We start from the raw sequence: 24,953 nt of genomic DNA on the forward strand, positions 1-24,953 counted from the left end.
TTTATATTTTGTCATTTTTTATTCTTATTGAAAACAGCAACACTCGTGGGTGAGGTCGGTCCCACATTGGTCGTTGTGCATTCAGCAGATGTTGCAGAATCTCGGGCAGGCCACGGGGATATTGGAGAAGTCTTTGCACCACGACTTGATCCTGACAAAGGCACACCACCATACCTCAGCTCCACATTTCTCTGGGGTGAAAAAAAAATAAATTATTACTGACAAATCATAGCCAAATCCTTTGGCATGTTAATGCTAAGACCAACTATTACGACTACTACTACTACCACTACTACTACTACTACTGCTATTACTACTACTACTAGTCCAACTACTACTACTACTACTACTACTGATACTACTACTGATACTACTGCTACTCTACAGTACTACTGCTAGTCCTAATATTACGACTGCTACTAACACTACTACTACTACTACTACTACTACTTATACTACTACTTATACTACTACTGATACTACTGATACTCTACGGTACTACTGCTGGTCCTACTATAACGACTGCTACTCACACTACAACAACAACTACTACTACTACTACTACTACTACTACTAGTCCAACTACTACTACTACTACTTACACTACTACTTATACTACTACTGATACTACTGCTACTCTACAGTACTACTGCTAGTCCTACTATTACGACTGCTACTAACACTACAACTACTACTACTACTACTACTAGTCCAACTACTACTACTACTACTTATACTACTACTTATACTACTACTGATACTACTGATACTCTACAGTACTACTGCTAGTCCTACTATTACGACTGCTACTAACACTACAACTACTACTACTACTACTAGTCCAACTACTACTACTACTTATACTACTACTTATACTACTACTGATACTACTGCTATTCTACAGTACTGCTGCTAGTCCTACTATTACGACTGCTACTAACACTACAACTACTACTACTACTACTAGTCCAACTACTACTACTACTTATACTACTACTGCTACTACTGCTACTCTACAGTACTACTGCTAGTCCTACTATTACGACTGCTACTAACACTACAACTACTACTACTACTACTACTACTACTAGTCCAACTACTACTACTACTTATACTACTTGTGATACTACTACTACTACTACTTATACTATTACTTATATTAATACTGATACTACTGCTACTCTACAGTACTACTGCTAGTCCTACTATTACGACTGCTACTAACACTACTACTAATACTATTACTACGACTAGTCCAACTACTACTACTTGTGATACTACTGCTACTCTACAGTACTATTGCTAGTCCTGCTATTACGACTGCTACTAACACTACAACAACTACTACTACTACTACTACTATTTCTACTACTATTACGACTACGACTACTTCTACTAGTCCAACTACTACTACTACTTATACTACTTGTGATACTACTGCTACTCTACAGTACTACTGCTAGTCCTACTATTACGACTGCTACTAACACTACAACTACTACTACTACTACTACTACTACTAGTCCAACTACTACTACTACTTATACTACTACTTATACTACTGCTGATACTACTGCTACTCTACAGTACTACTGCTAGTCCTACTATTACGACTGCTACTAACACTACAACTACTACTACTACTACTACTACTACTACTACTATACTAGCCACATAAAGAAACTGTGCACGGAGAAAATATATTCTGGATTGAAATACAACACAGCAAGAACAAAATGATGCAGACGCTGTAGCAGCTGAATGATCGGTCCATAAGAAAATGTCAACGGGATCTGAACAACATCTGTTACGATGACGTCAGAAGATCAAAATGGAGTTGGGGTCAAACGACAAAGTCACAAAGTCAATAACGGGTATGACCACCCTGTGCGTGAATCACAGCAGTGCATCGACGACGCATGGAGTCCACCAAATGCGCATGGAAGGCCTGGGGAATGGCCTGCCATATCCTCCTCAAATCCTGTGCCACGTCACGGACGTTATCTGGAGGATGTGGAAGACGACGCAGACGGCGCTCCATTTCATCCCACACATGCTCTATTGGGGAGAGATCAGGAGAATGTGCAGGCCATGGCAGTAACATGGCATTGTTATGGTGAAGGAAATCCATCGCGACCTAGCCGTGTGAGGACGAGCGTTGTCCTGTTGAAATGTCAATCCCGGGCCATGACGTTGCAGGAAAGGAATGACCACAGGCCTCAGAATCTGATCTCTGTAGCCAATACCGGTGAGATTGCCCTGAACAACCACCAAAGGGGTTCGGTGCCGTGCTGTTATCCCACCCCAAATCATCACAGAGCTACCTCCAAAACGATTCCTTTCCACAATACAGTTGCGTGCATAACGTTCTCCCAAACGCCGGTAGACACGTTGGCCCCCGTCACTGTGGGAAATGTTGAACCTCGATTAATCTGTAAAGACAACATTTCTTCACCATATTCGAGGTTGGCGAACATGATTTCGACACCATCTTAGACGGTTGACTCGATGACGGTGTGTCAGGATGGGACGTATGGCAGGGCGTCGTGGTCGAATCCCGTACTGACGTAAACGATTCCTGACAGTGTTGGGATGGATACGGCGCAGTCCAGGAATTGTCTGGGACGTCGTTACTGCCGTTTGGAACCTGTGTCGGAGATGTGTAACTCGAATCCATCTGTCCTGTCTTGGCGTCGTTACTCGGGGACGTCCTGAACGTGGGTGGTCGGCAACGTCATTTGTGTTCTGATAACGCCTCACCAATGCCGATATCGTGTTACGATGGCATTGGAAATGTGTTGCCACCTGTTGTTGCCTCATTCCCGCTCGGATGATTCCAATGGCTTCATGACGCTGTGCAGCTGTCAATCTTGGCATGATTTGCTTGTGATATGCTTGTGTCTGCGCCTGAGAAGTTTTGAATTTTTGAATGACCACAGATCATGCTTTCCAAAGTGACAGCGAATTTTGAGTTGCATATGCTGTGTACAGCTGCACAGGATGCACGTGCAGTAACACATTGCACGTCAATAGGCCCCCATCAATGACGTCATATCGCATGGCAGGTGCATGAGCGTTTGAATGTCTCCAATAATTGCTGTGTTCAAACCTATATTTCATATATGGTTGGTGTGCCCTTATATCTATATTTTCTCCGAGCACAGTTTCTTTATGTGGCTAGTATACTACTAGTCCAACTACTACTACAACTTATACTACTCCAGTACTACTGCTAGTCCTACTATTACGACTGCTACCAACACTACAACTACTACTACTACTACTACTACTACTACTACTACTACTACTACTACTACTATTACTCCCCCTCCTCCTTCTCCCCCTCCTCCTCCACGAAACTTTATATTTTTCAGACATTACTGGGATACAAATTGGCACTTGCCAGCAAGTCCGGGAACGAATGCTGGTAGAATTTCAGGCTGTTTATTTGGCGTTACTGATATGGCTAACAAGCATTACACTTGATGTGCACCAGTACCTTACATGGATGCTGGCGATCCTTCCCGTTACCTAGGCCTACTAGTATACGACCCTCTGTGTGATTCGCTGTGCAGAGTTGCGTCCCTTGGGCACGCCAGAAACCTGTGATTGTTGGTTCGAATCCCGGTTCGGCCCGATTAAGGTTTTTTTTAATGTTTGTCAGCAGCATTACTGTGCTCCTGGGTTTCAAGTAAGTGATAAACGTCAGAGACCTGCATCACTTGGGGCTTTCCTCCAAGATCAAGTTGACATGTCGTGATAAAAAATGGAATACTGTCAAAAGGGGTGTTAAACAGATGTTATACCCGACGATTTCACTTGGAATTTTACATAACCAATAATTATAATAATAATATTTTTATTCAAACACTGTATTTGATACATGTCATCGTCCCGAAGCAAGGTAGTTAACTGATAATAAAAGTTCAGTTTCCACCCTTGCCGAACTGGGCTGGAATTCCGGAGTCTATGTATAGTCCAATCAAAATCCCGTAACGAACTAGACATACGGATCGTTAACAACATGGGGTCCAATGTGCAGATTTCAGTCGACTGCAGGATTTGCAAAACATGTGTACCGTCAACTGGGCGTTGGCGGATATTTTCCAAATCTTTTCATGTTTTTAATCATGGTGCTCACATGATCTGATGCGCTTCGCGAGGTAAGACCCGTTTTAAAATAGATCCTGATTATCGATCAGATCGTCGTGACAGGGTGCCGCCATTTCTTTGTAGCAAATGGTAGAAATTGGACTTTTATAATCCCTTGCCTTGCGAAGATGGATGCATGTAAGACAAAACTTTAGCGAAAGGCCTTGATTAAGTACATAATTAATTATTTGAGAAATCTATACTTTTAGATCTGTATTTTATAAAATACAGCAAAATAAATCACATGAAAATAACTTTACGCGAGACAGCTGAATTGTACGTGAGTTAGTTTAGCGCCGCTTTTGACAGTAATTCAGCTTGTCAGTTTAATGAGGAATGTAAGCCAGAAGTGAAACTGGTTTCAGATGTTTACCACTTTGGTGAAACCCACGAGCACAGGCCTGGGATCATAATCGGGGCGAACCAGGATTCCAACCAACGATCATAGGTTTCTGGCACTATAAATGGATTCAACTATGTTTCCGACAACAAGGTCCCTCCTGCTATCATATAACAGGTAGGTAGTCAAATACTCATAAGTCCAGCCTTATGTTCTGATAGCGTGAAACTACCCGTACTTTCTGTGCAGGTGTCTCCTGTCCATATTCCCTTGCACGTGCACGAGCATGTGCTGGTGTCCAGAGAGCCGCCATTCAGACACAGCTTGCGCCCGCAATCTGAAAATGGAAATGAAATAAACAACTACCATTTTTTACTTGTGAGTGAGAGAGTATGGTTTTACGCCGCTTTTAGCAATATCCCAGCAATATCACGGCGGGGAACACCAGAAATGGGCTTCACACATTGTGGGAATCGAACCCGGGTCTTCGGCGTGACGAGCGAACGCTTTAACCACTAGGCTACCCGACCGCCCTGTTTTACTTGTGCTTTCTGCTAATATTCCCGGAAAACATACAAAGAGAACCTGTTCAAGAACCGGTAATACTTATAGTGAACATCCATACGGCCGCTGTCAGATAGAACGTTATCCTTCTATTTGTGCGGTTGCCCTCGATGTAGCAGGCAAAAATCAATCCCTTAACAATTCACTCTGAAATAATTTGAGCCTGTTATTATGTTAACCCAGATGTTGTTATTGACCAACACTTATGTCACAAACAACCATTGTTGTAGAAACACAAAACATATATGCTAGAGAACAACCAGTCTCGATTTTCCAAGAATTGTAGTTTATTTGGTATTATGTAAAACCAGATGTTGTTATTAACCAATATGGTCAATTTTTAAACATTTGCCTGTGTTTAAAAGGAACATGCAATTGTATTGACGACTATTAAAAATAGGAAAGGTGACACGTGTCATAAAATCATTTTGAAATGAATGAATAAGATTTAGATAAAACAATCTATAAACAAATACAAATACACTGGTTTAACAAGAATCTTGTACAGTTTGCTAAAAATAAACGACAAAACTTTTTCCACGCGAAATCTGTGCTAAATGCTGAGTCCATTGTTCAATTGCAACTGTATAGTAGGCATGTGTCTGCTGATCACTATCAAATGAGTCAAAATTGAGATATTTCTAATGTAAAATTATTCGTTTTTGCCGAAAGTTTGAAAAGAGTGAACAAATAGAATCGTAGTGACACCGATCCTGTAAGATGTGATCACATTTACAGGACTGTTGAGGATGCATTTGTCTGAGATAGCGACGCAACAACATGGGGGTGGGGGGTCGGCACACCCCACAACCACATACGCCTCCATGGACATATATCATGGCCATAGATCCACACAAGTTAGCGAGGCTGACCACCCGATCCCGTTAGTTGCTTCTGACGACAAGCATATTCGCCTATTGCTACAATGTTGCTGAAGACCTATTCCGAACCTGGTCTTTACAGGTGGAACCGGATCTTAACAGGTGGAACCGGATCTTTACAGGTGGAACCGGATCTTAACAGGTGGAACCGGATCTTAACGGGTGGAACCGGATCTTAACGGGTGGAACCGGATCTTTACAGGTGGAACCGGATCTTAACGGGTGGAACCGGATCTTAACAGGTGGAACCGGATCTTTACAGGTGGAATCGGATCGTTACAGATGGAACCGGATCTTAACATGTGGAACCGGATCTTAACATTTGGAACTGGATCTTAACAGGTGGAACCGGATCTTTACAGGTGGAACCGGATCTTAATAGGTGGAACCGGATCTTAACAGGTGGAACCGGGGATTTAGTTTGGCCTCCGACACCGGCTGTTGGAAAAGTCCAACTGATCTATTTCCGGGCCCACTGGCTCAGCCGCTGGAGGCTCCAGCATCATGCGTGGGACGTACCCATACACTACTGCTCTTTGCAAGCCTATGTTCACACGCAGCCATATGACTGGAATACCGTTAAATTCGACATAACACCCAACTCCAAATACACAAATATTGCAATGGGGGTTCCAAAATCAGCTTAAAATATATATTCTTGGAAATGAACTCAAGCCACAAAAAAGGTAAAAGGTCAATCAAGAAACAGCTGAGCGATCTATCATTTGCTATTTCACATACATCAATCAAAAATACTTTATATGATTATTACATGATGACATTAAAACGATAACTGTACACCATTTTGTAATCCCAAAATGTATGGCTCTATCTTAAAAACAATGAGAAAATGTATATAAACTGAGGAGCAATAGAAATCACTCCAATTGTTTTTTTTTATGTAATTAAAAATAGAAAGAATTGTTAAATGTTATTATGTCTATATATTTGACCATCAGTCAATCCTGGAACAGTTTGTGAAAAGGAATTGGTGTCTGGGTAGTTTTTTGTAAAAATAAATTGGTTCAATGAAGACTGGAGTAAGAAACAAATTCGCAATCACATGTCCCCACCCATGTTTGTGCTGAAAGTCTCCAATTTATTGATTTCCGAAGATATGATGTACATCAACCGTTGTGTATTATGCGAAATTATGATTTTGAATTTATCAAAATTATTTCTTCAAATTTTGTCTAAAGAAACAATGTGGAAGTGTTGTCTGAGTGATTGTTTGGGTATATCATCGCCAACGGAAGATATATTCGAATGAAAATCATACATATGATAATATCCACTGAGAGGTATAGTTTCTTTTGCTCACTCAGGTTATTTTGAAATTTTATACTACGCACGCACCACACAGGTTGTCGAAGCACTTGTCGGCGGGACATTCACTGCAGGACGTCCCGTTCTGGTATGGGAACTTGAGGTCTCGGGTTCTTTGCCTGCACGGACGAAGAACGATTAAGACTGGACGGCTCACTATGAGCTTTTATTCTTCCGAATCGGGCTTGAAACAAAGCATTAAAGCGGATCTGTCCAGTGTATTTATTATAATAGATTGTCGACTTTAATAAATTGGATGGTATAGGTGTATGGTATAGTACCTTGAAGCCAATCTGGGAAATAACTATTGAACGTCAAAACCTTCAGGGCTTGGCATGTTTGGTAAAGAAACATGGAAGCCAATGTGCTGCAGTTAAGACATCCGTCACGATTTAGATATTAATAATTAATCTGACAACAATTTTAGGGGAAATCACTTACCCGATCGCGTAGTTGCACACTTGATAACGACTATATTTGTTGTTTGAACAGGTGGCTTGTCCGCATCCAATTCGGATGGCTCTGTACCCAACAACCTTACAATGATAAAATATTCGTACATGTCATTTTAGTTTGGAGTTGGTGATGAGTACTACCCACGAGACGTTTCGACCTACATCAGTCTGCTCTACCGATCGGGTAGCCTAGTGGTTAAAGCGTTCGCTCGTCACGCCGAAGACCCGAGTTCGATTCCCGACATGGGTACAATGTGTGAAGCCCATTTCTGGTGTCCTCCGCCGTGATATTGCTGGAATATTGCTGAAAGCGGCGTAAAACCATACTCACTCACTCTACCGGTAGGACCGGACATGCTTTCCCGTTTTGCGAACAGATAGGAACACGCCGTCAAAATACAACCGTGTCCTTAGAGTTTGGATCGTATGACAGATTTTTAAAGAAAAAACCAACTATAGTTTTCGATGTGATTTGAATAAAATAACAGCAACACCAACCTGACCATCATGTTACTTTTCTTGTGGCACTACTGCATCGATGATTTGAAAGATATCAACATATAATAAATTATATGAATGTCCTTTCAGGTGAGTGAGTGAGTGAGTTGGGTTTAACGCCGCTTTTAACAGTATTCCAGTTATATCGCGGCGTGTCAGCTTAATGTGGGAGGAAAGCTCGTAGTGATGCAGGTCTCAGACGTTTACCACTTCGGTGAAACCCACGAGCACGGGTATGGTCCTGACAAACCTAGAAACATAATCGGGGCGAACCGGGATTCGAACCCACAATCATAGGTTTCTGGCGTGCCCAAGGGACGCAACTCTGCACAGCGAATCGCGGCGCCTTAGACGACTGGGCCACCCGTGCCCCCCCTTTCAGGTGGGGTGAAATCGGGTATAACGTTGTGTTCAAGGTTATTGCACTAACGTATCGACGTGCATACACGTGTGTGTGTGTGTGTGTGCGTGCGTGCGTGCGTGCGTGCGTGCGTGCGTGCGTGCGTGCGTGCGTGCGTGCGTGCGTGTGTGTGTGTATGTACTAGCCCGGACTAATGCCCGTTTTATATTGGAAGACAACTGCCACAGTTTAACATCTGTCTGATCTCTGATACACTGTTTATTTAGAGCCGACCAGTCCTTGTTGTATCCCCTTAAGGCCGAGCGCCAGGCAGGGTAACAACAAGTGCTATCGTTTAACGTCTCCTCACCTGGGTGTAGTGGCCGATTGTTTTTTCCACGTCAGTTTGGCCGATCCCATATTCGAAGAAGTCAACTTCAGAATGCCATGCATCTACCGCCTCCACGAGCGAGATGTGGTTGGCAGCTACATTCTGGCCGATGCTCACTCCAGGCATGCCTAGTAAGCACAGTGCGACCCTCTTTAAATATGAATGGGGGGCGAGACACATGTCCGTGAATTGTGATCAATGCAACCACGTTTTCGGAATTTGTGAAACGTTCTATGATTGGACTTTTGACTTGTGCGATATTCCACTCATATGTTAGTACAGACTTTGTTTTAGGCTAGTGGACACGCTCGCCTCGGGAAGCTGGAGAGGGAGAGAAATATTGATTTTGTCGTTGGGACAGGATAAGTTTACGGTCACTGCTTCAAAATACGCATTTTTCGTTTGTTAAAGGGGGAACTGAACAATTATTTTTTCACAATATATTTTTCACGTCATCCTACACGCACAGCTAAATATTTCTGTGCGTGTAACACTAGATGACAAATTATTTTGTCCCATTTTTTTAGTACAAACATGTTTTGTCAACAGCCAAAACATAAAAATCGAGTTTGTATGAAGGCGTGGTCGTTCACAAGAATGTTGAGCAGTGGTATTGAACTTCAACAAATTTCTGAACTACAATATGACAAACGTTGCAAAAAGGAGAATGACCCATGTACTCACTGAATCATATTTTGATCAGTAGATGTGTTATATATAATCATTAACTCACTTGGAAGGGATCTTGCCGCATATTCGTCATGGCCAGCGTAGCACTGTCGAGCCCATTTGGCTGCATATTCTGCTATGTCGTCATCCCACACCTGCAACACGAGTGTTCTTTAGAATCGTTACAGGAATTACATATATCAACATCCTTCATCCCTTTCACGTGGCACCATTGTATGAATGATTTGAGTGAGTGAGTGAGTTGGGTTTAACGCCGCTTTGAACAATATTCCAGTTATATCACGGCGTGTCAGCTTAATGTGGGAGGAAAGCTCGAAGTGATGCAGGTCTCCGACATTTACCACTTCGGCGAAACCCATGAGCACGGGTCTGGTGCTGACAAACCTAGAAACATAACTGGGGCCAACCGGGATTCGAACCCACAATCATAGGTTTCTGGCATGCCCAAGGGACGCAACTCTGCACAGCGAATCGCGGCGCCTTAGACGACTGGGCCACCCGTGCCCCCATGAATGATATGAAAGAATCCCAAATATTATTGGTGAACGAGTGGGTGTGTGTGCGTGTGTGTGCGTGTGTGCGTGCGTGCGTGTGTGTTATTCAATTCTAGAGATAGTGAAACATTCCCAAAGGACAACCATAGCATGGCGTCACTGGAGGTGTATTATAGATGACATAATGACATGGAATCAATATCTTCAAACGGAAACTCAGCTTTCTCTCTCTACTCATTAAGCATTACTTATGGAATAGTTAGTTCAGTTTTTACATTTATGAAGAACGGTAAGCGACTGAATGAGACAATGATTGATATACTTACAGAAAAAAGTATAAACCGGTATCGGACTCGAAGTGAGGATTAACGTTGCGTAGAAGATAATCGCACATATATAGCGACTTGCATGCACGTGTGTTTGTGTGTGTGTGTTTGTGTGTGTGTGTGTGTGTGTTTGTGTGTGGTGTGCGCGCGCGTGTGTGTGTGTTTGTGTGTATGTGGCTGCTAGTACTCGTCTGGACTAATGTTGGTTTTATAGTGCTAGCCCACTGAGATACCATGCTGCAGTTTAACATGGATGCCCCACTCAGACAGTATACTGACACCCAGCCGATCAGTCCTTGTTTTGTCCCCTTAATGCCGAGCACAATGAAGGATAACAAAAAGTAATATCTTTTACATCTTGCAGAATGATGCTCCCCGGCAACGCTTTAGACCAATGAGGCCGGGACAGCACCAGCATGGTAGGTATGTTATCACTCAATCACATGTAACTTCACACTTGTTCCACCAAGAACCGGGTTAGAATTGGCCTTCAGCAACCAATGCTTGTCGTAAGAGGCGACCATGCTTGTCGCGAGTGGCGACAAACTGGATCAAATGGTCGGGCTCGATACAAATACTTGACATTACCTAGTTTGCTGCTCAGGACAAGTCACTTCCTACTCGAAACCGTCAATGTGAGATTTTGCATTAAAATGTAATAATGAAATGAAGATTATGCAAAGAATTCGATGAGACTGCCAAGCACATTGGCAGTGGATGCCCAGCTTTGGCACAAACACAGTATATTAAGCTGGAGTGGCTCGGTCCTTTTATTGCCGTCTTCGCCATGCTTGTGGTTTTGACACAGAGGTCCACCCATGGTAGGACTCAGATTATGTTGAGGGCGTCATCGAAAATGATTAATGCAAAATTCTTTGGAACAGGCAAGTACAAAGCCTCAGAACTATCCAGGCCAAAAAACCTGATCTGGTACTTTTTGATAAATCCAATGAAATCATTTTTATCATTGAATTCTATGTCCCGTTTGACACTTATGTGATTGACAACATTCAGGAAAAACATGGCAAACATGCGAACCTCGCAAGTACCAAGTTGTCCGCCTGGCCATTGTTCTCGGTGCCTTAGGTTTGGTACCTCCCAATCTGTTGACTGGCATTGGGAGAGTACCCGGGTTTGCTACCAGTAGCCTAACCAGCCTAAACCTCTGTGCTGCATTTATTTATTGTAATCTCTTTAATAATAATAATAATTTTAAAAAGTTAAGGAGGACAATAATAACCATTATTAGGTTTCTGCATTCGAGTAAGTGGGCGAATGTTGCCATACCACGGCAGCCTGATGACCTTACACGACCTTACAAAGAGTGTTCTAACTACTCACCAGTTTGACCATATTGGTGGCAGTAGGTGACACGTTACTTCTGTATGTGTTGTGCTCGTCCACAATGGCTTGTTTGTCCTCGGCTGACAGTGGGGCATCCGTCCCTCTGTCCACCAGACATAGAGTGTAGTTAACGTGAATGGCGAGGTAGGCCGGGTCGCAGTCCTGTGGTGTGCGAAAATACATATTAAAGAATTTAAGAGATTCCGCAGAACTGCGGGGAATGGTGGCCTAATTTGAGAAGTATAGATGATGTGGGTACTTGACCACCCCCACCTCGACAGGGTCAAGTTCTTGAAAATGCTTACATTGGGGTCTAAAGTTTCTTTAATTATTTGATAACGATCCAATGATTCACCTTATATTGAGGAAACCTTTAAACTACATAATAATGAAAGTATTCTCTGTTATTGTTACTCATACACAATTGATGACTGTTTTTGGATGGTTTTGCATTCGTGATAACATATACGCCTTGCAGTAATTCTCGCCAATTGCTAGATTTGGTGTGGCACATAAATGCCGCAGCAGCTTTCCCAAGTTCTTTGTTGGCTTGCAATTGTTCATTGTTATACATCTGTGTGAACATTTATCTAAATGGAAATATTTCATTGTAGTAAAAGAAAATCAATATTAATTAATAATAAATACAATTTACTATATCCCATTGAGGGTTTTGGAAAGGTAAAGGGGCAATACAAACTAGCTGCAGTGGCTAAGGTATCTAAAGATGTTGCTAAGAATTGCATAAAAAAACAAGCAATTTATACTTACCAGCCCCACCGTACATACCAAGGAAAACGTTTGATATGTCTAACTAATGAAGTTCATCAGGTTGACCTCTTGTTTATTTATAATTAATTAATAAAACTTAAGACCCCCATGTAAGCATTTTCAGGAGCTGGACCCTGTCCAGATGGGGTGGTCCAGTACCCCCATAATTTATACTACTATTTGCAGTCTTTGTTATAAATTTCATGTAATTTATAATAGGTTGGCTCAGTACATATGTCAACAGGAATGATTTGTATGAGGTTTTGGTGAATAAATGAAGTTATAGAGGATATTTCACGAGTGGCATAGCCACGAGTAACAATATCTCCTTTTCCTCCTCACGAGAAGAAAGAAACATGATATTTCACTTGACACATGGAATATCCTATTTATTATATACTTTTTGTGTAGTTGTCTACCAGAAAATTAAATTATTTCGTTACAAATGTAAAACGTAAATTCTCCCTACCTAACACACAGGGGCGGTTCACCACTCCTTGTATTTGTGTCCTAAAAAGTAGTTTCGTGTTTGCAAAGTTGGGAGCGAAAGAATACACGCTGGTCAAGTAACCAAAATGCCGTTTTACAAAAACGAACTGTCTCGATTGACGAGTTAAATGAGAAAAAATACAGTTTTATTACATACTTCAGTGGGAAAGACTGAGTTTAACGAAGTTGAGAAAAAGTGTTATGTTCACTGCAGTAAAATATCAAGTGTTATGTTCACTGCAGTAAAATATCAAGTGTTGTGTTCACTGCAGTAAAATATCAAGTGTTATGTTTACTACAGTAAAATATCAAGTGTTATGTTTACTGCAGTAAAATATCAAGTGTTGTGTTCACTGCAGTAAAATATCAAGTGTTATGTTCACTGCAGTAAAATATCAAGTGTTATGTTTACTGCAGTAAAATATCAAGTGTTATGTTTACTGCAGTAAAATATCAAGTGTTATGTTTACTGCAGTAAAATATCAAGTGTTATGTTTACTGCAGTAAAATATCAAGTGTTATGTTTACTGCAGTAAAATATCAAGTGTTATGTTCACTGCAGTGAAATGTCAAGTGTTATGTTCACTGCAGTAAAATATCAAGTGTTATGTTCACTGCAGTAAAATATCAAGTGTTATGTTCACTGCAGTGAAATATCAAGTGTTATGTTTACTGCAGTGAAATATCAAGTGTTATGTTCACTGCAGTAAAATATCAAGTGTTATGTTTACTGCAGTAAAATATCAAGTGTTATGTTCACTGCAGTAAAATATCAAGTGTTATGTTCACTGCAGTGAAATATCAAGTGTTATGTTCACTGCAGTAAAATATCAAGTGTTATGTTCACTGCAGTAAAATATCAGGTGTTATGTTCACTGCAGTGAAATATCAAGTGTTATTTTCACTGCAGTAAAATATCAAGTGTTATGTTCACTGCAGTAAAATATCAAGTGTTATGTTCACTGCAGTGAAATATCAAGTGTGATGTTTACTGCAGTAAAATATCAAGTGTTATTTTCACTGCAGTAAAATATCAAGTGTTATGTTCACTGCAGTAAAATATCAAGTGTTATGTTCACTGCAGTGAAATATCAAGTGTTATGTTCACTGCAGTAAAATATCAAGTGTTATGTTCACTGCAGTAAAATATCAAGTGTTATGTTCACTGCAGTAAAATATCAAGTGTTATGTTCACTGCAGTAAAATATCAAGTGTTATGTTCACTGCAGTAAAATACCAAGTGTTATGTTCACTGCAGTAAAATATCAAGTGTTATGTTCACTGCAGTGAAATATCAAGTGTTATGTTCACTGCAGTGAAATATCAAGTGTTATGTTCACTGCAGTAAAATATCAAGTGTTATGTTTACTGCAGTGAAATATCAAGTGTTTTGTTCACTGAAATGAAAATATCACTTTTTCTCAACTTCGAAAAAATCAGTCTTTCCCACTGAAGTATGTAATAAAACCTTTTAACATCACAGGAACCTAGTATCAATGTGTTGTACAATCCAGCTCGTCACGGTCCCCACTCATCTCTGTACAGCGGTTTGCTTCATTGCTTCATTGCTTCATTTCTGTGACTTTGTGTTCATTAGCTTTCACTAGAGTGAGTGAGTGAGTATGGTTTTACGCCACTTTTAGCAATATTCCAGCAATATCACGGCGGGGGACACCAGAGATGGGCTTCACACATTGTACCCATGTCGGGAATCGAACCCGGGTCTTCGGCGTGACGATCGAACGCTTTAACCACTAGGCTACCCGACCGCCCAGCTTTCACTAGAGAATTTGTTGTCTATAATACCATTCTTATGCAGTTTCATCTTACGCTCTCATCATGTGTTAATTTGATATATCGTATCTCTCATGTTTTACAAGCATATTCACATGTCCAAAGCGTTTTAGTAACTTTTGTTGTCACGCCGAAGCGGAATTATCTAATGTTCCTCATGTATTTACATCCATTTTTGCCACCTTTCTAATTGTACATACTAGTATTTGGTTGTATATATTTAATGATACCATTGGGTGGCTTATATTCAGTTCTCTATTTTCATACACATACTCAACAACAAAAGTTGACACCACTATTTTAGAGTATTTTTCAAACAATACAGTTTGGTTTTCAATATTGAAGAACATGTATGGAATTAAGTCACAAAAACGCAACTGCTACAGAAAAGCATGCATTCCATGCAAAAGTTGACTTTTATGCAAGCCCCATGCATTTCACTAACCAAGAATGGGTATAAAAGGTGTGCGTTAACGGGATTCCATATGTATTGTTTAGCATCGTGCTGAAAACAACCACTCAGAAAAATAACAAAATTACGCAATTATTCAACATTACGAAATGCCACGCCTGTCCGAAGATGAGCGTCTGCGAGCCATTGGTATGCTTGAAGCAGGATCGAGTCAACGTGATGTTGCAAGACAATTTAACGTCCACAGAAACACCATTTTGTGTTTATGGCAACGTTGGCAACAGACGAATGCAGTCAGAGACCATCCTCGGAGTGGCAGGCCACGCGTAACCAATAATCGACAAGACAACTGGATTCGAACAACACACCTACGAAATCGATTCCAGCCAGCAACAGTGACTGCAAGAAACAGCCCTGGACTTCGACGAATATCTTCACAAACCGTACATCGTCGCCTCAGATGTGCAGGGATTGTCGCCAGAAGACCCGCCAGACGTCCCATATTGACAGGAAACCAAAGTCAAGCACGTCTACAGTGTTGCAGACAGCGTCTACGCTGGACGGCCATGCAGTGGGGACAAGTTCTATTCACTGACAAATCTCGTTTTCACCTCAGCCACAGCGATGGACGGATTCGACACAATCATTGTGTCATGGAAGAAGATCGGTTTGGGGACGGCAGCGTTATGGTATGGGGTGGGATTACAGCAAGACAGAGGACCCGTTTGATAGTGGTAGAGGGAAATCTCAATGGACAGCGCTACCGCGACGAGATCATCGGCCCTGTTGTTCTACCGTTTTTGCGTCGTCATGGCCCAAGCATTACTTTTCAACATGACAACGCCCGGCCTCATATTGCTCGACTTGTTCAGGAATCTCTTCAACAAAGCAACGTAAATGTCATCCCCTGGCCGGCTCGCTCCCCTCATCTCTCACCAATCGAGCACATGTGGGATGAGAGACACTCCAGAAACTTCGAAACATACTCCAGCATGGACAGATATCCCACAGGACTTTGTGCGACGCCTGGTGCATCCATGAGACGAAAATGTGTTGCTTGCATAGCAACCAGAGGTGGACACAGACGCTATTGTTTCAGATTTGGTAAAAAACATAACTTTGCAATAAATCTTATACAATGTCACAGGAACTTTTGTTGTTCAGTATATATCTCCCAGATTTGTTCAGTAGTTAGTTTCCTATTTTAGTGTTTTCCCTTTTTTAGAAAGCACACCTCTGTTCGCTCAAGAGGCTTTATAATGATCAGGAACAACAAGAGCTCATTGCTTTCTCCGAAGTCCGCACATCACACTCAGCGCTACCGTGTGTGGTAACCAACTGGAATCGTTGGACCGTGACGAGTCGCACTGCTACTGTATGATCAATCGAACGTTTCGCAAGTAGGTAATTGTGGGCAGTTTGATACTGACTTACTTTAGGTGTTACTGTGCTGAGCACATCGGTTAGGGTATCATATTTTGATAGTATTTCCTCTTTTTCTTGTAATGCGTGACTAACTACTTTTCTCAGTATTATCTAACTTAGATCAAGTACCTTTGTATTGATAGGAGGAAATAAATCCGTAGGTCAAGTACCTGTATACTGAGGAATTGAAGTATTTTTTATTGTCCACGAGACATATCTTATAGGAACAGGTCCTCACTCCCCGCGTTAACCAACAACAAACATAACCAGAATAGATAGACATACATCTCTCATCTTGGAAACAAAATCATTGGTGTAAAATTAATTATTTAATTTGAAATAAATACTTGTAGATGTATGGTTAATTATTAATCCCTCGACACTTACCGATTTCACCACGAAGGTATGGTCCGTGGACGACGAGGCTGCAAAGAAGAAAAGAAATATCTGAAACACTTGAATATGATTTTCTTTTAATTATATTCTTATTGTTCTACATAGAGTATTTCTTTAATTAAACACAATTCCCAAACTAAAAGATGAAAACATGGTGTCCACAGTCCGAATCTGCCTAGAGTATCTCGATGTTCACAATATCAATCTACCCAAAGAGCCTGTGTGTCCACACTATCAATGTACCCGGAGTGCCAAGGTGTCCACAATATCAATGTACCCGGAGTGCCAAGGTGTCCACAATACAAATGTAGCCGGAGTGCCAAGATGTCCACAATACCAATGTACCCGGAGTGCCAAGATGTCTACAATACCAATGTACCCGTAGTCCCAAGATGTCCACTACCAATGCACCCGGAGTGCCAAGGTGTCCACAATACCAATGTACACGGAGTGCCAATATGTCCACAATACCAATGTACCCGGAGTGCCAAGATGTCCACAATACCAATGTACCCGGAGTGTCAAGATGTCCACAATACCAATGTACCCGGAGTGCCAATGTGTCCACAATATCAATGTACCCGGAGTGTCAAGATGTCCACACTATCAATGTACCCGTAGTGCCAAGATGTCCACAATACCAATGTACCCGGAGTGCCAATGTGTCCACACTATCAATGTACCCAGAGTGCCAAGGTGTCCACAATACCAATGTACCCGGAGTGCCAATGTGTCCACACTATCAATGTACCCGGAGCGCCAAGGTGTCCACAATATCAATGTACCCGGAGTGCCAATGTGTCCACACTATCAATGTAGCCGGAGTGCCAAGGTGTCCACAATACCAATGTACCCGGAGTGCCAAGGTGTCCACAATACCAATGTACCCGGAGTGCCAAGATGTCCACAATATCAATGTACCCTTAGTGCCCATGTGTCCACAATACCAATGTACCCTGAGTGCCAATGTGTCCACACTATCAATGTACCCGGAGTGCCAAGATGTCCACAATATCAATGTCCCAAAATGCCAAGGTATCAATTATTCAAACTATTATACAAATATGTAAACATTGTCATGTAAACAAAACCAAATGTGCCCTCAGTCTAAATGCACATACAGTCGAAATTTCCCCCAAATCGTAGAGAATTTGTGTTGCTACAGTACCACAGTACCAATGTGCCTACAGTACCAATGTGCCCACAGTACCAGTGTGCCTACAGTACCAGTGTGCTCACAGTACCAATGTGTTAACAGTACCAATGTCCCTACAGTACCAGTGTGCCCACCGTACCAATGTGCCTACAGTACCATTGTAACCACAGTACCAATGTACCCACAGTTTCAGTGTGCACACAGTACCAGTGTGCCCACACTACCAATCTACCCACAGTACCAGTGTGCCCACAGTACCAATGTGCATACACTACCAGTGTGCCCACAGTATCAATGTGCCTACAGTTCCAATATGCCTAAAGTACCAGTGTGCCCACAGTACCAGTGTGCCCACAGTACCAATATGCCTAAAGTACCAGTGAGCCCACAGTACCAATATGCCTAAAGTACCAGTGTGCCCACAGTACCAGTGTACCCACAGTACCAGTGTACCCACAGTACCAGTGTACCCACAGTACCAGTGTGCCCACAGTACCAGTGTACCCACAGTACCAGTGTGCCCACAGTTCCAGTGTGCCTACAGTACCAGGGTGCCCATAGTACAAGTGTGCCCACAGTACCAATGTGGCCACAGTACCAATGTGCCCACAGTACAAGTGTACCCACAGTACCAGTGTGCCTACAGTACCAGTGTGCCTACAGTTCCAGTGTGCCTACAGTACCAGTGTGTCCACAGTACCAATGTGCCCACAGTACCAGTGTGCCTACAGTACCACTGTGCCTACAGTACCAGTGTGCCTACAGTTCCAGTGTGCCTACAGTACCAGTGTGTCCACAGTACCAATGTGCCCACAGTACCAGTGTGCCTACAGTACCAGTGTGCCCACAGCACCAGTGTGCCTACAGTAACAGAGTGCCCACAGTACCACTGTGACTACAGTACACATGTGCCCACAGTACCAATGTGCCTACAGTACCAATGTGCCCACATTACCAATGTGCCCACAATAGCAGTGTGCCCACAGTACCAATGTGCCTACAGTACCAGTGTGCCCACAGTGCCAGTATGCCTACAATACCAGTGTGCCCACAGTATCAATCTGCATACACTACCAGTGTGCCCACAGTATCAATGTGCCTACAGTACCAATATGCCTAAAGTACCAGTGTGCCCACAGTACCAGTGTGCCCACAGTACCAATATGCCTAAAGTACCAGTGTGCCCACAGTACCAATATGCCTAAAGTACCAGTGTGCCCACAGTACCAGTGTGCCCACAGTACCAATATGCCTAAAGTACCAGTGTGCCCACAGTACCAGTGTGCCCACAGTACCAGTTTGTCCACAGTTCCAGTGTGCCCACAGTGCCAGTGTGCCTACAGTTCCAGTGTGCCCACAGTACCAATGTGCCTACAGTACCAGTGTCCCCACTGTACCAGTGTGCCCACAGTACCAGTGTGCCCACAGTACCAGTGTGCCTACAGTACCAGTGTCCCCACTGTACCAGTGTGCCTACAGTACCAGTGTGCCCACAGTACCAGTGTGCCTACAGTACCAGTGTGTCCACAGCACCAGTGTGCCCACAGTACCAGTGTGCCTACAGTACCAGTGTGCCTACAGTACCAGTGTGCCTACAGTACCAGTGTGCCTACAGCACCAGTGTGCCCACAGCACCAGTGTACCCACAGTACCAGTGTGCCTACAGTACCAGTGTGCCCACAGTACCAGTGTGCCTACAGTACCATTGTGCCCACAGTACCAGTTTGCCCACAGTTCCAATGTGCCTACAGTATCAGTGTGCCCACAGTACCAGTGTGCCTACAGTATCAGTGTGCCTACAGTACCAGTGTGCCTACAGTACCGGTGTGCCCACAGTACCAGTTTGCCTACAGTACCAGTGTGCCTACAGTATCATTGGGATCTCGGTAAATTACTACACCAGCATATCTGCTGTGTCAATTTGTCTTCATTTCAGGCATCAGTAAACCAACACAACTAATGTACATACACTACAACGCCTTTCACTTTATTTCGCCAAATTTCCGCAGAATGTCTATAAACGTTTGCGCAGCTACGCGGGGACTACGCAGAATATTTGTAAAACTTCTGAGTAGTTACAAGACAAGTTATACATGTACATCCTATATGTTCATAATACCACACCCTTACAGTACCCCTTGAAACTTTACAACGACTTCCAATGTTATGTACAATAGATTGAACGAGAATAAATCATAGAGCATTGTACAAAGAAGGATTACGTCTGTCATCTTGCAGAGTTACATTTCGTAATCTAACTTTATATATCCTTCGACCTTTGCGAGCGAGTTGAATGGTCCACGTGTTGGAACGAAATGAAGAACGGGTGTATAAGTTTTTGCATTAGGCAAACTACACGTAGGTTTGTTAAATATGATAATGAAACGAATTTCATTTTAATTCCCGTTATTCAAATGTAGGCTCTTTGTTCAAGCAGAAATGTACAGGAAATAGTATGTAACAATTCTCTGTGTACTAATTACATGTTTTGATGATATCCGTTCTGTGGTCTGAGACACAGTGAAGTAAGTATCGTAAAATGTATGACTAGACGAATCCTCTGTTCATATCCGATACAAAAAAAACCAGCCATATTTTAGTATCAGTGTAATCCCCATTAATCTATCGATGAACCGAAAATCATATCTATCGGAGACACCACAAGTAACGTTGAGTAAACCAACTATATTTACTACAATTCTAAATACTTTAGTGTTACATTTTTCAGAGGAAAGGGCATACACACAAGACTTATATTGCTTCCGTGTGTGAATGCAGGTACTATTTGTCATCTCAGTATACAGCTTCATGCTACTACACACAGGTGGTGTACCTGAATTTGTAATGTTTATATGGAAACATACACAAAGCATGAAAAACACTTGCTATTCGCAAGTTTGTGTTATTCTGGGGAACCGCTTGTTGTTGAGTACAATATTGTTTTATTACATTCTCTAGACCCGTTTATACGTGTTTATGTTGCTTAATCATATTAGTCATGTCAGTGTTCCCAAATCTCGTGTATCATTAACACTTAAATGTTTCGCCTTCGTAATCTAACGTTATAACATTTCAGATCATAACCATCAACAGATGATACCAAGACTTCCAAGGTCTTCCAATTGATTATTTTTTTCTTGAAATATTATGTCAATTGCATATGTTCACAAACAGGACCGTCAGCTTATATTAGGAATGTAACATCATGTGGATAGTTCAATTGTCTTACTTACTTACTGTTTTTTTTATGAAATAAGAGGACTGTCTAACGAAGTTGTTTACAATTAATATTCTTCAAAAAAAAGGAACTTGACACTGACTTTCAAAATGTAATATAATGCGATTGTTTCAAAATAGGACACAGAAACCATAACTGAAACACTGTTTGAAGATCAATGTACACAATGTTCAAAACATTAATCGTGTCTCCTAGACAGACACAAGTACACGATACAGTTAATGTCACAGGGGTACAGACAATGTCAGTATCAGTTGTGCCCACCACGTGCATCAATCACCGCTTGACACCGACGACCCATAGATGCAATCAAGTTGTCAGTAACACGCTGTTTGATGTGCTGCCTTTCAGGCTGAAGTGCATCAAGAAGCGACGGAAGTGTTTGGGGCGGTGGATTCCTTCTGCGAACGCGGCGATCAAACTCGTCCCACAGATGCTCAATCGGGGACAAATCTGGTGACCGGGCTGGCTAAGGTAATGTCTGGATTTTGTTGTGCTGTAAGAAGTCCTGACAAACACGTGCAATATGCGGTCGAGCGTTATCCTGCTGGAAATGTCCGCCATGAACGTTGACGTGAGGAAGAACGTAAAGCTGTAGGATCAAGTCTCTGTAACGCACACCTGTCAATGCACCTGCCACATGCACGAGAGGCGTCCTACCACCGTGATAAATTCCGGCCCATACCATGACGCTCCCGCCGCCAAATGGGACAACCTGCTGCACACAGTTGGGGGCGTAACGTTTACCCCTACGTCTGTAGACACGTGCGCGCCCATCAGCACGTGTGAGGAAGGAATGGGACTCGTCAGTAAACAATACATTTCTCCACCTTGCACGTGCTCATCTAACCTTCTGTTGGCACCAAAGCAGACGGTCCGCCAGATGATGTGGGGTCAATACATGACGTCGAACAGATCTTCGTGCAAAAAGTCCAGCCTCCCTCAGTCTGTTGCGTACCGTTTCATATGATATTCTGCGTACCCCAGGGATCTGTGTGGTTGTAGACGTGGCTTTGGTATTGCGGTCTCAGGGGTGTCGCAGCCGGATGTATCAGTCTTGTGCTTGGGTTGTCACCCTTGGTCTTCCTGACCTTGGTCTGTCGTCAACTCTGTTGGTGTTGTTGTATCGGGTCCACAGTGCGGAGATTGTCTCTCTGGATACGCCAAAGTGCATGGCCACTTCTTACTGAGTTGCTCCAGCTTGTAATCTCCGAATGGCGTTGTTCCGTTGAGCTGCATTCAGTCTTGGCATTCTGTCACCGCCTCTACTGCCGTTATAAGGACTGTTTCGACAGACGTTGATGTGGAGTTTTATACCCATTCAGCAGGGGGGGCCTGTTTACCTTAATGCAGCTGCCTGTGCTGCACGTATTTTAAGGGCGGTTGCGTTTGGATAAAGCTGTAAAATTGATCCCCAAACGCTACGTGTATGTGCTTTGCATGTGTTTTCGCGAATTATAGACACATAATCTTTCTGCTTGACTTATTTGGTTCTCATTTAACGTAATTATTTTAGATATTTGGCACAAAGTGGTTTTACATCTATGTCAAGTTTCTTTTTTTAAGAGTATATATTCTGATAAACTAACAATATTTACACACACATATAACTTTAGTTGGTTGGTTGGTTTGTTGTTTAACGCCGCACTCAGCAATATTCCAGCTATATGACGGCGGTCTGTAAATAATCGAGTCTGGACCCGACAATCCAGTGATTGACATGATGAGCATCGATCCACGATATTGGGATACGCTGGGATACATCAACCAAGTCACTGAGCCTGACCACCCGATCCCGTTAGTCGCCTTTTACGACAAGCATGGGTTGCTGAAGACCTATTCTACCCCGGATATTTACGGGCTGTAACGCGAAAGCCAAGTACCAATGTCTAGAAATAAATACAGAATCACATCAACGTTTTCGTTCCTGATACATTATAACTGATAACACTGCTAAAAGCGGCGTTAAAACCAACTCACTCACTCATTCACTATCATATTGAGTCGTGTCTTACGACAAGCATTACATATTCTGACCTGGTGTTCACCTAAAACAACATGGGAACATATGGTACAAGTTAAAATAAGGAATTGCATCGGACATCATTTTTGTCAATGATGCGACAAATTTGGAAATATCCTCCACATTTCTACCATAAAACTTTTTGAAAGATTTACTGAGATCTTGAATGTTGAACCTTGATCCAAACAACTTCTGAGAAGGTGTCGTATGACTCTCTTTACAATCTTGGTAGAAAGAGCATGTTCGATTGCTTCTCAAAAGTTGCGAAATGTAAACACCAAAGGATGAAGCTGCTGGAACATTGCTCGACGTGAAGGGAAAGTCATCCCTTTGGTCACACATTCTTGTGGAGAGTCTTTTGGCAAAGCAAAAGGAAGTCAAGTGTTCATCTGCACAAACATAAGTGTCCGCAGAATCTTATTGACATATACATTATTCTACTTCCTCTCTCTTTAGATGTGTCATGCACGATAAGACAATTACACAATCAAGACACAAGTAATTGTTTAACACTCACATGAACCCCCACCGTCGACCATAACAACGGTAAGCAGCAGCAGCAACAGCACAGTTAACTTCATCACTGTATTCCACGACATCGTCGACACTATTACTTATGTCCTTTTATAGAACACGCGTGTAGATATGAACAGGTGACATGTGCTTGTTATTGGAAAATTAAAGTGTAGTTGTATGATTCAGCGATAAAACAAACCCCTCAGCAAATGTAATATTTTATCTTGTTACAAACATAAGCCTAATGATGATGAAACAAGAATGCACTTGATATGACATTTGATAAGATACAACACTAACACAAAGGCAATTAAAAGGAACAATAAAGTCATATATCACATTTTGACTGTAAATCTGTATGTTGATTTTTGTTTTTTTCCTGCTGAATTGCAGATAGAACCGGAAAATATCGTTTAACAATTTTTTAATTTGTACAGGTAAAGTCGAACATTAATGTCTGAATATAAAATTTTAATATCTAAATAAGGGATTTTTAAATGCTTTTAAATAGACTGCACGTTTTCTGTTTAATGAGTATGCTAAGTTAAATTTCAAAAGGATGTTCGTATGTCACACATCAAATTCTAAATGGTCTGAGATGCTTCAGTGAACGCACGGCAGTAACTGATGACAGTCGATGTATTGATGCCTTGCAAACAGAATCGCCTACATGTACAATGTAGGTTGTCAAATAATTAACATGCTAACTCAACTCATTATTAGTAAAACATCCATATTGCAGCAACACAGCGGCGGGATAAAAGTAGTGAGTGGTCGAGTGGTCGAGTGTTTGAGTGTTTGAGTGGTCGAGTGTTTGTTTGAGTGGTCGAGTGTTTGACTGTGGTTATGAGTGGTCAAGCATCCGCCCGGAGAGAGGAAGGTCGGGGACTGTTTAAGTGTTTGAGTGGTCGAGTGTTTGAGTGGTCGAGTGT

General features: G+C 42.1%; 1 protein-coding gene across 1 annotated transcript; it reads right to left on the reverse strand.

Annotated features, from left to right (window-relative positions):
• LOC124133776 (cysteine-rich venom protein Mr30-like) lies at window positions 1–24,152 on the reverse strand. Its single transcript, XM_046498305.2, has 9 exons — window positions 24,023–24,152; window positions 17,080–17,117; window positions 11,799–11,963; window positions 9,681–9,771; window positions 8,927–9,075; window positions 7,705–7,799; window positions 7,294–7,382; window positions 4,731–4,829; window positions 1–191 (listed from the first exon to the last, which is right to left on the reverse strand). The coding sequence occupies exons 1-9, from the start codon at window positions 24,102–24,104 to the stop codon at window positions 82–84; spliced, it is 918 nt and encodes a 305-aa protein (XP_046354261.2). The 5' UTR covers window positions 24,105–24,152; the 3' UTR covers window positions 1–81.
• Between the last annotated feature and the right edge of the window lie 801 nt (window positions 24,153–24,953).

This window comes from Haliotis rufescens, unplaced genomic scaffold (assembly GCF_023055435.1).
Source record: "Haliotis rufescens isolate VD_foot unplaced genomic scaffold, xgHalRufe1.0.p SCAF_16, whole genome shotgun sequence".
Classification (NCBI taxonomy): domain Eukaryota; kingdom Metazoa; phylum Mollusca; class Gastropoda; order Lepetellida; family Haliotidae; genus Haliotis; species Haliotis rufescens.

Excerpts from the sequence above, each read along its gene's own strand:
- LOC124133776 (XM_046498305.2), bottom strand. The coding sequence starts at position 24,104 with ATGTCGTGGAATACAGTGATGAAGTTAACTGTGCTGTTGCTGCTGCTG. Across the intron at positions 11,964-17,079 it reads ATACCTTCGTGGTGAAATCG|GACTGCGACCCGGCCTACCT; the intron begins GTAAGTGTCGAG and ends CGCACACCACAG. Across the intron at positions 9,772-11,798 it reads CCACCAATATGGTCAAACTG|GTGTGGGATGACGACATAGC; the intron begins GTGAGTAGTTAG and ends CTCGTGTTGCAG.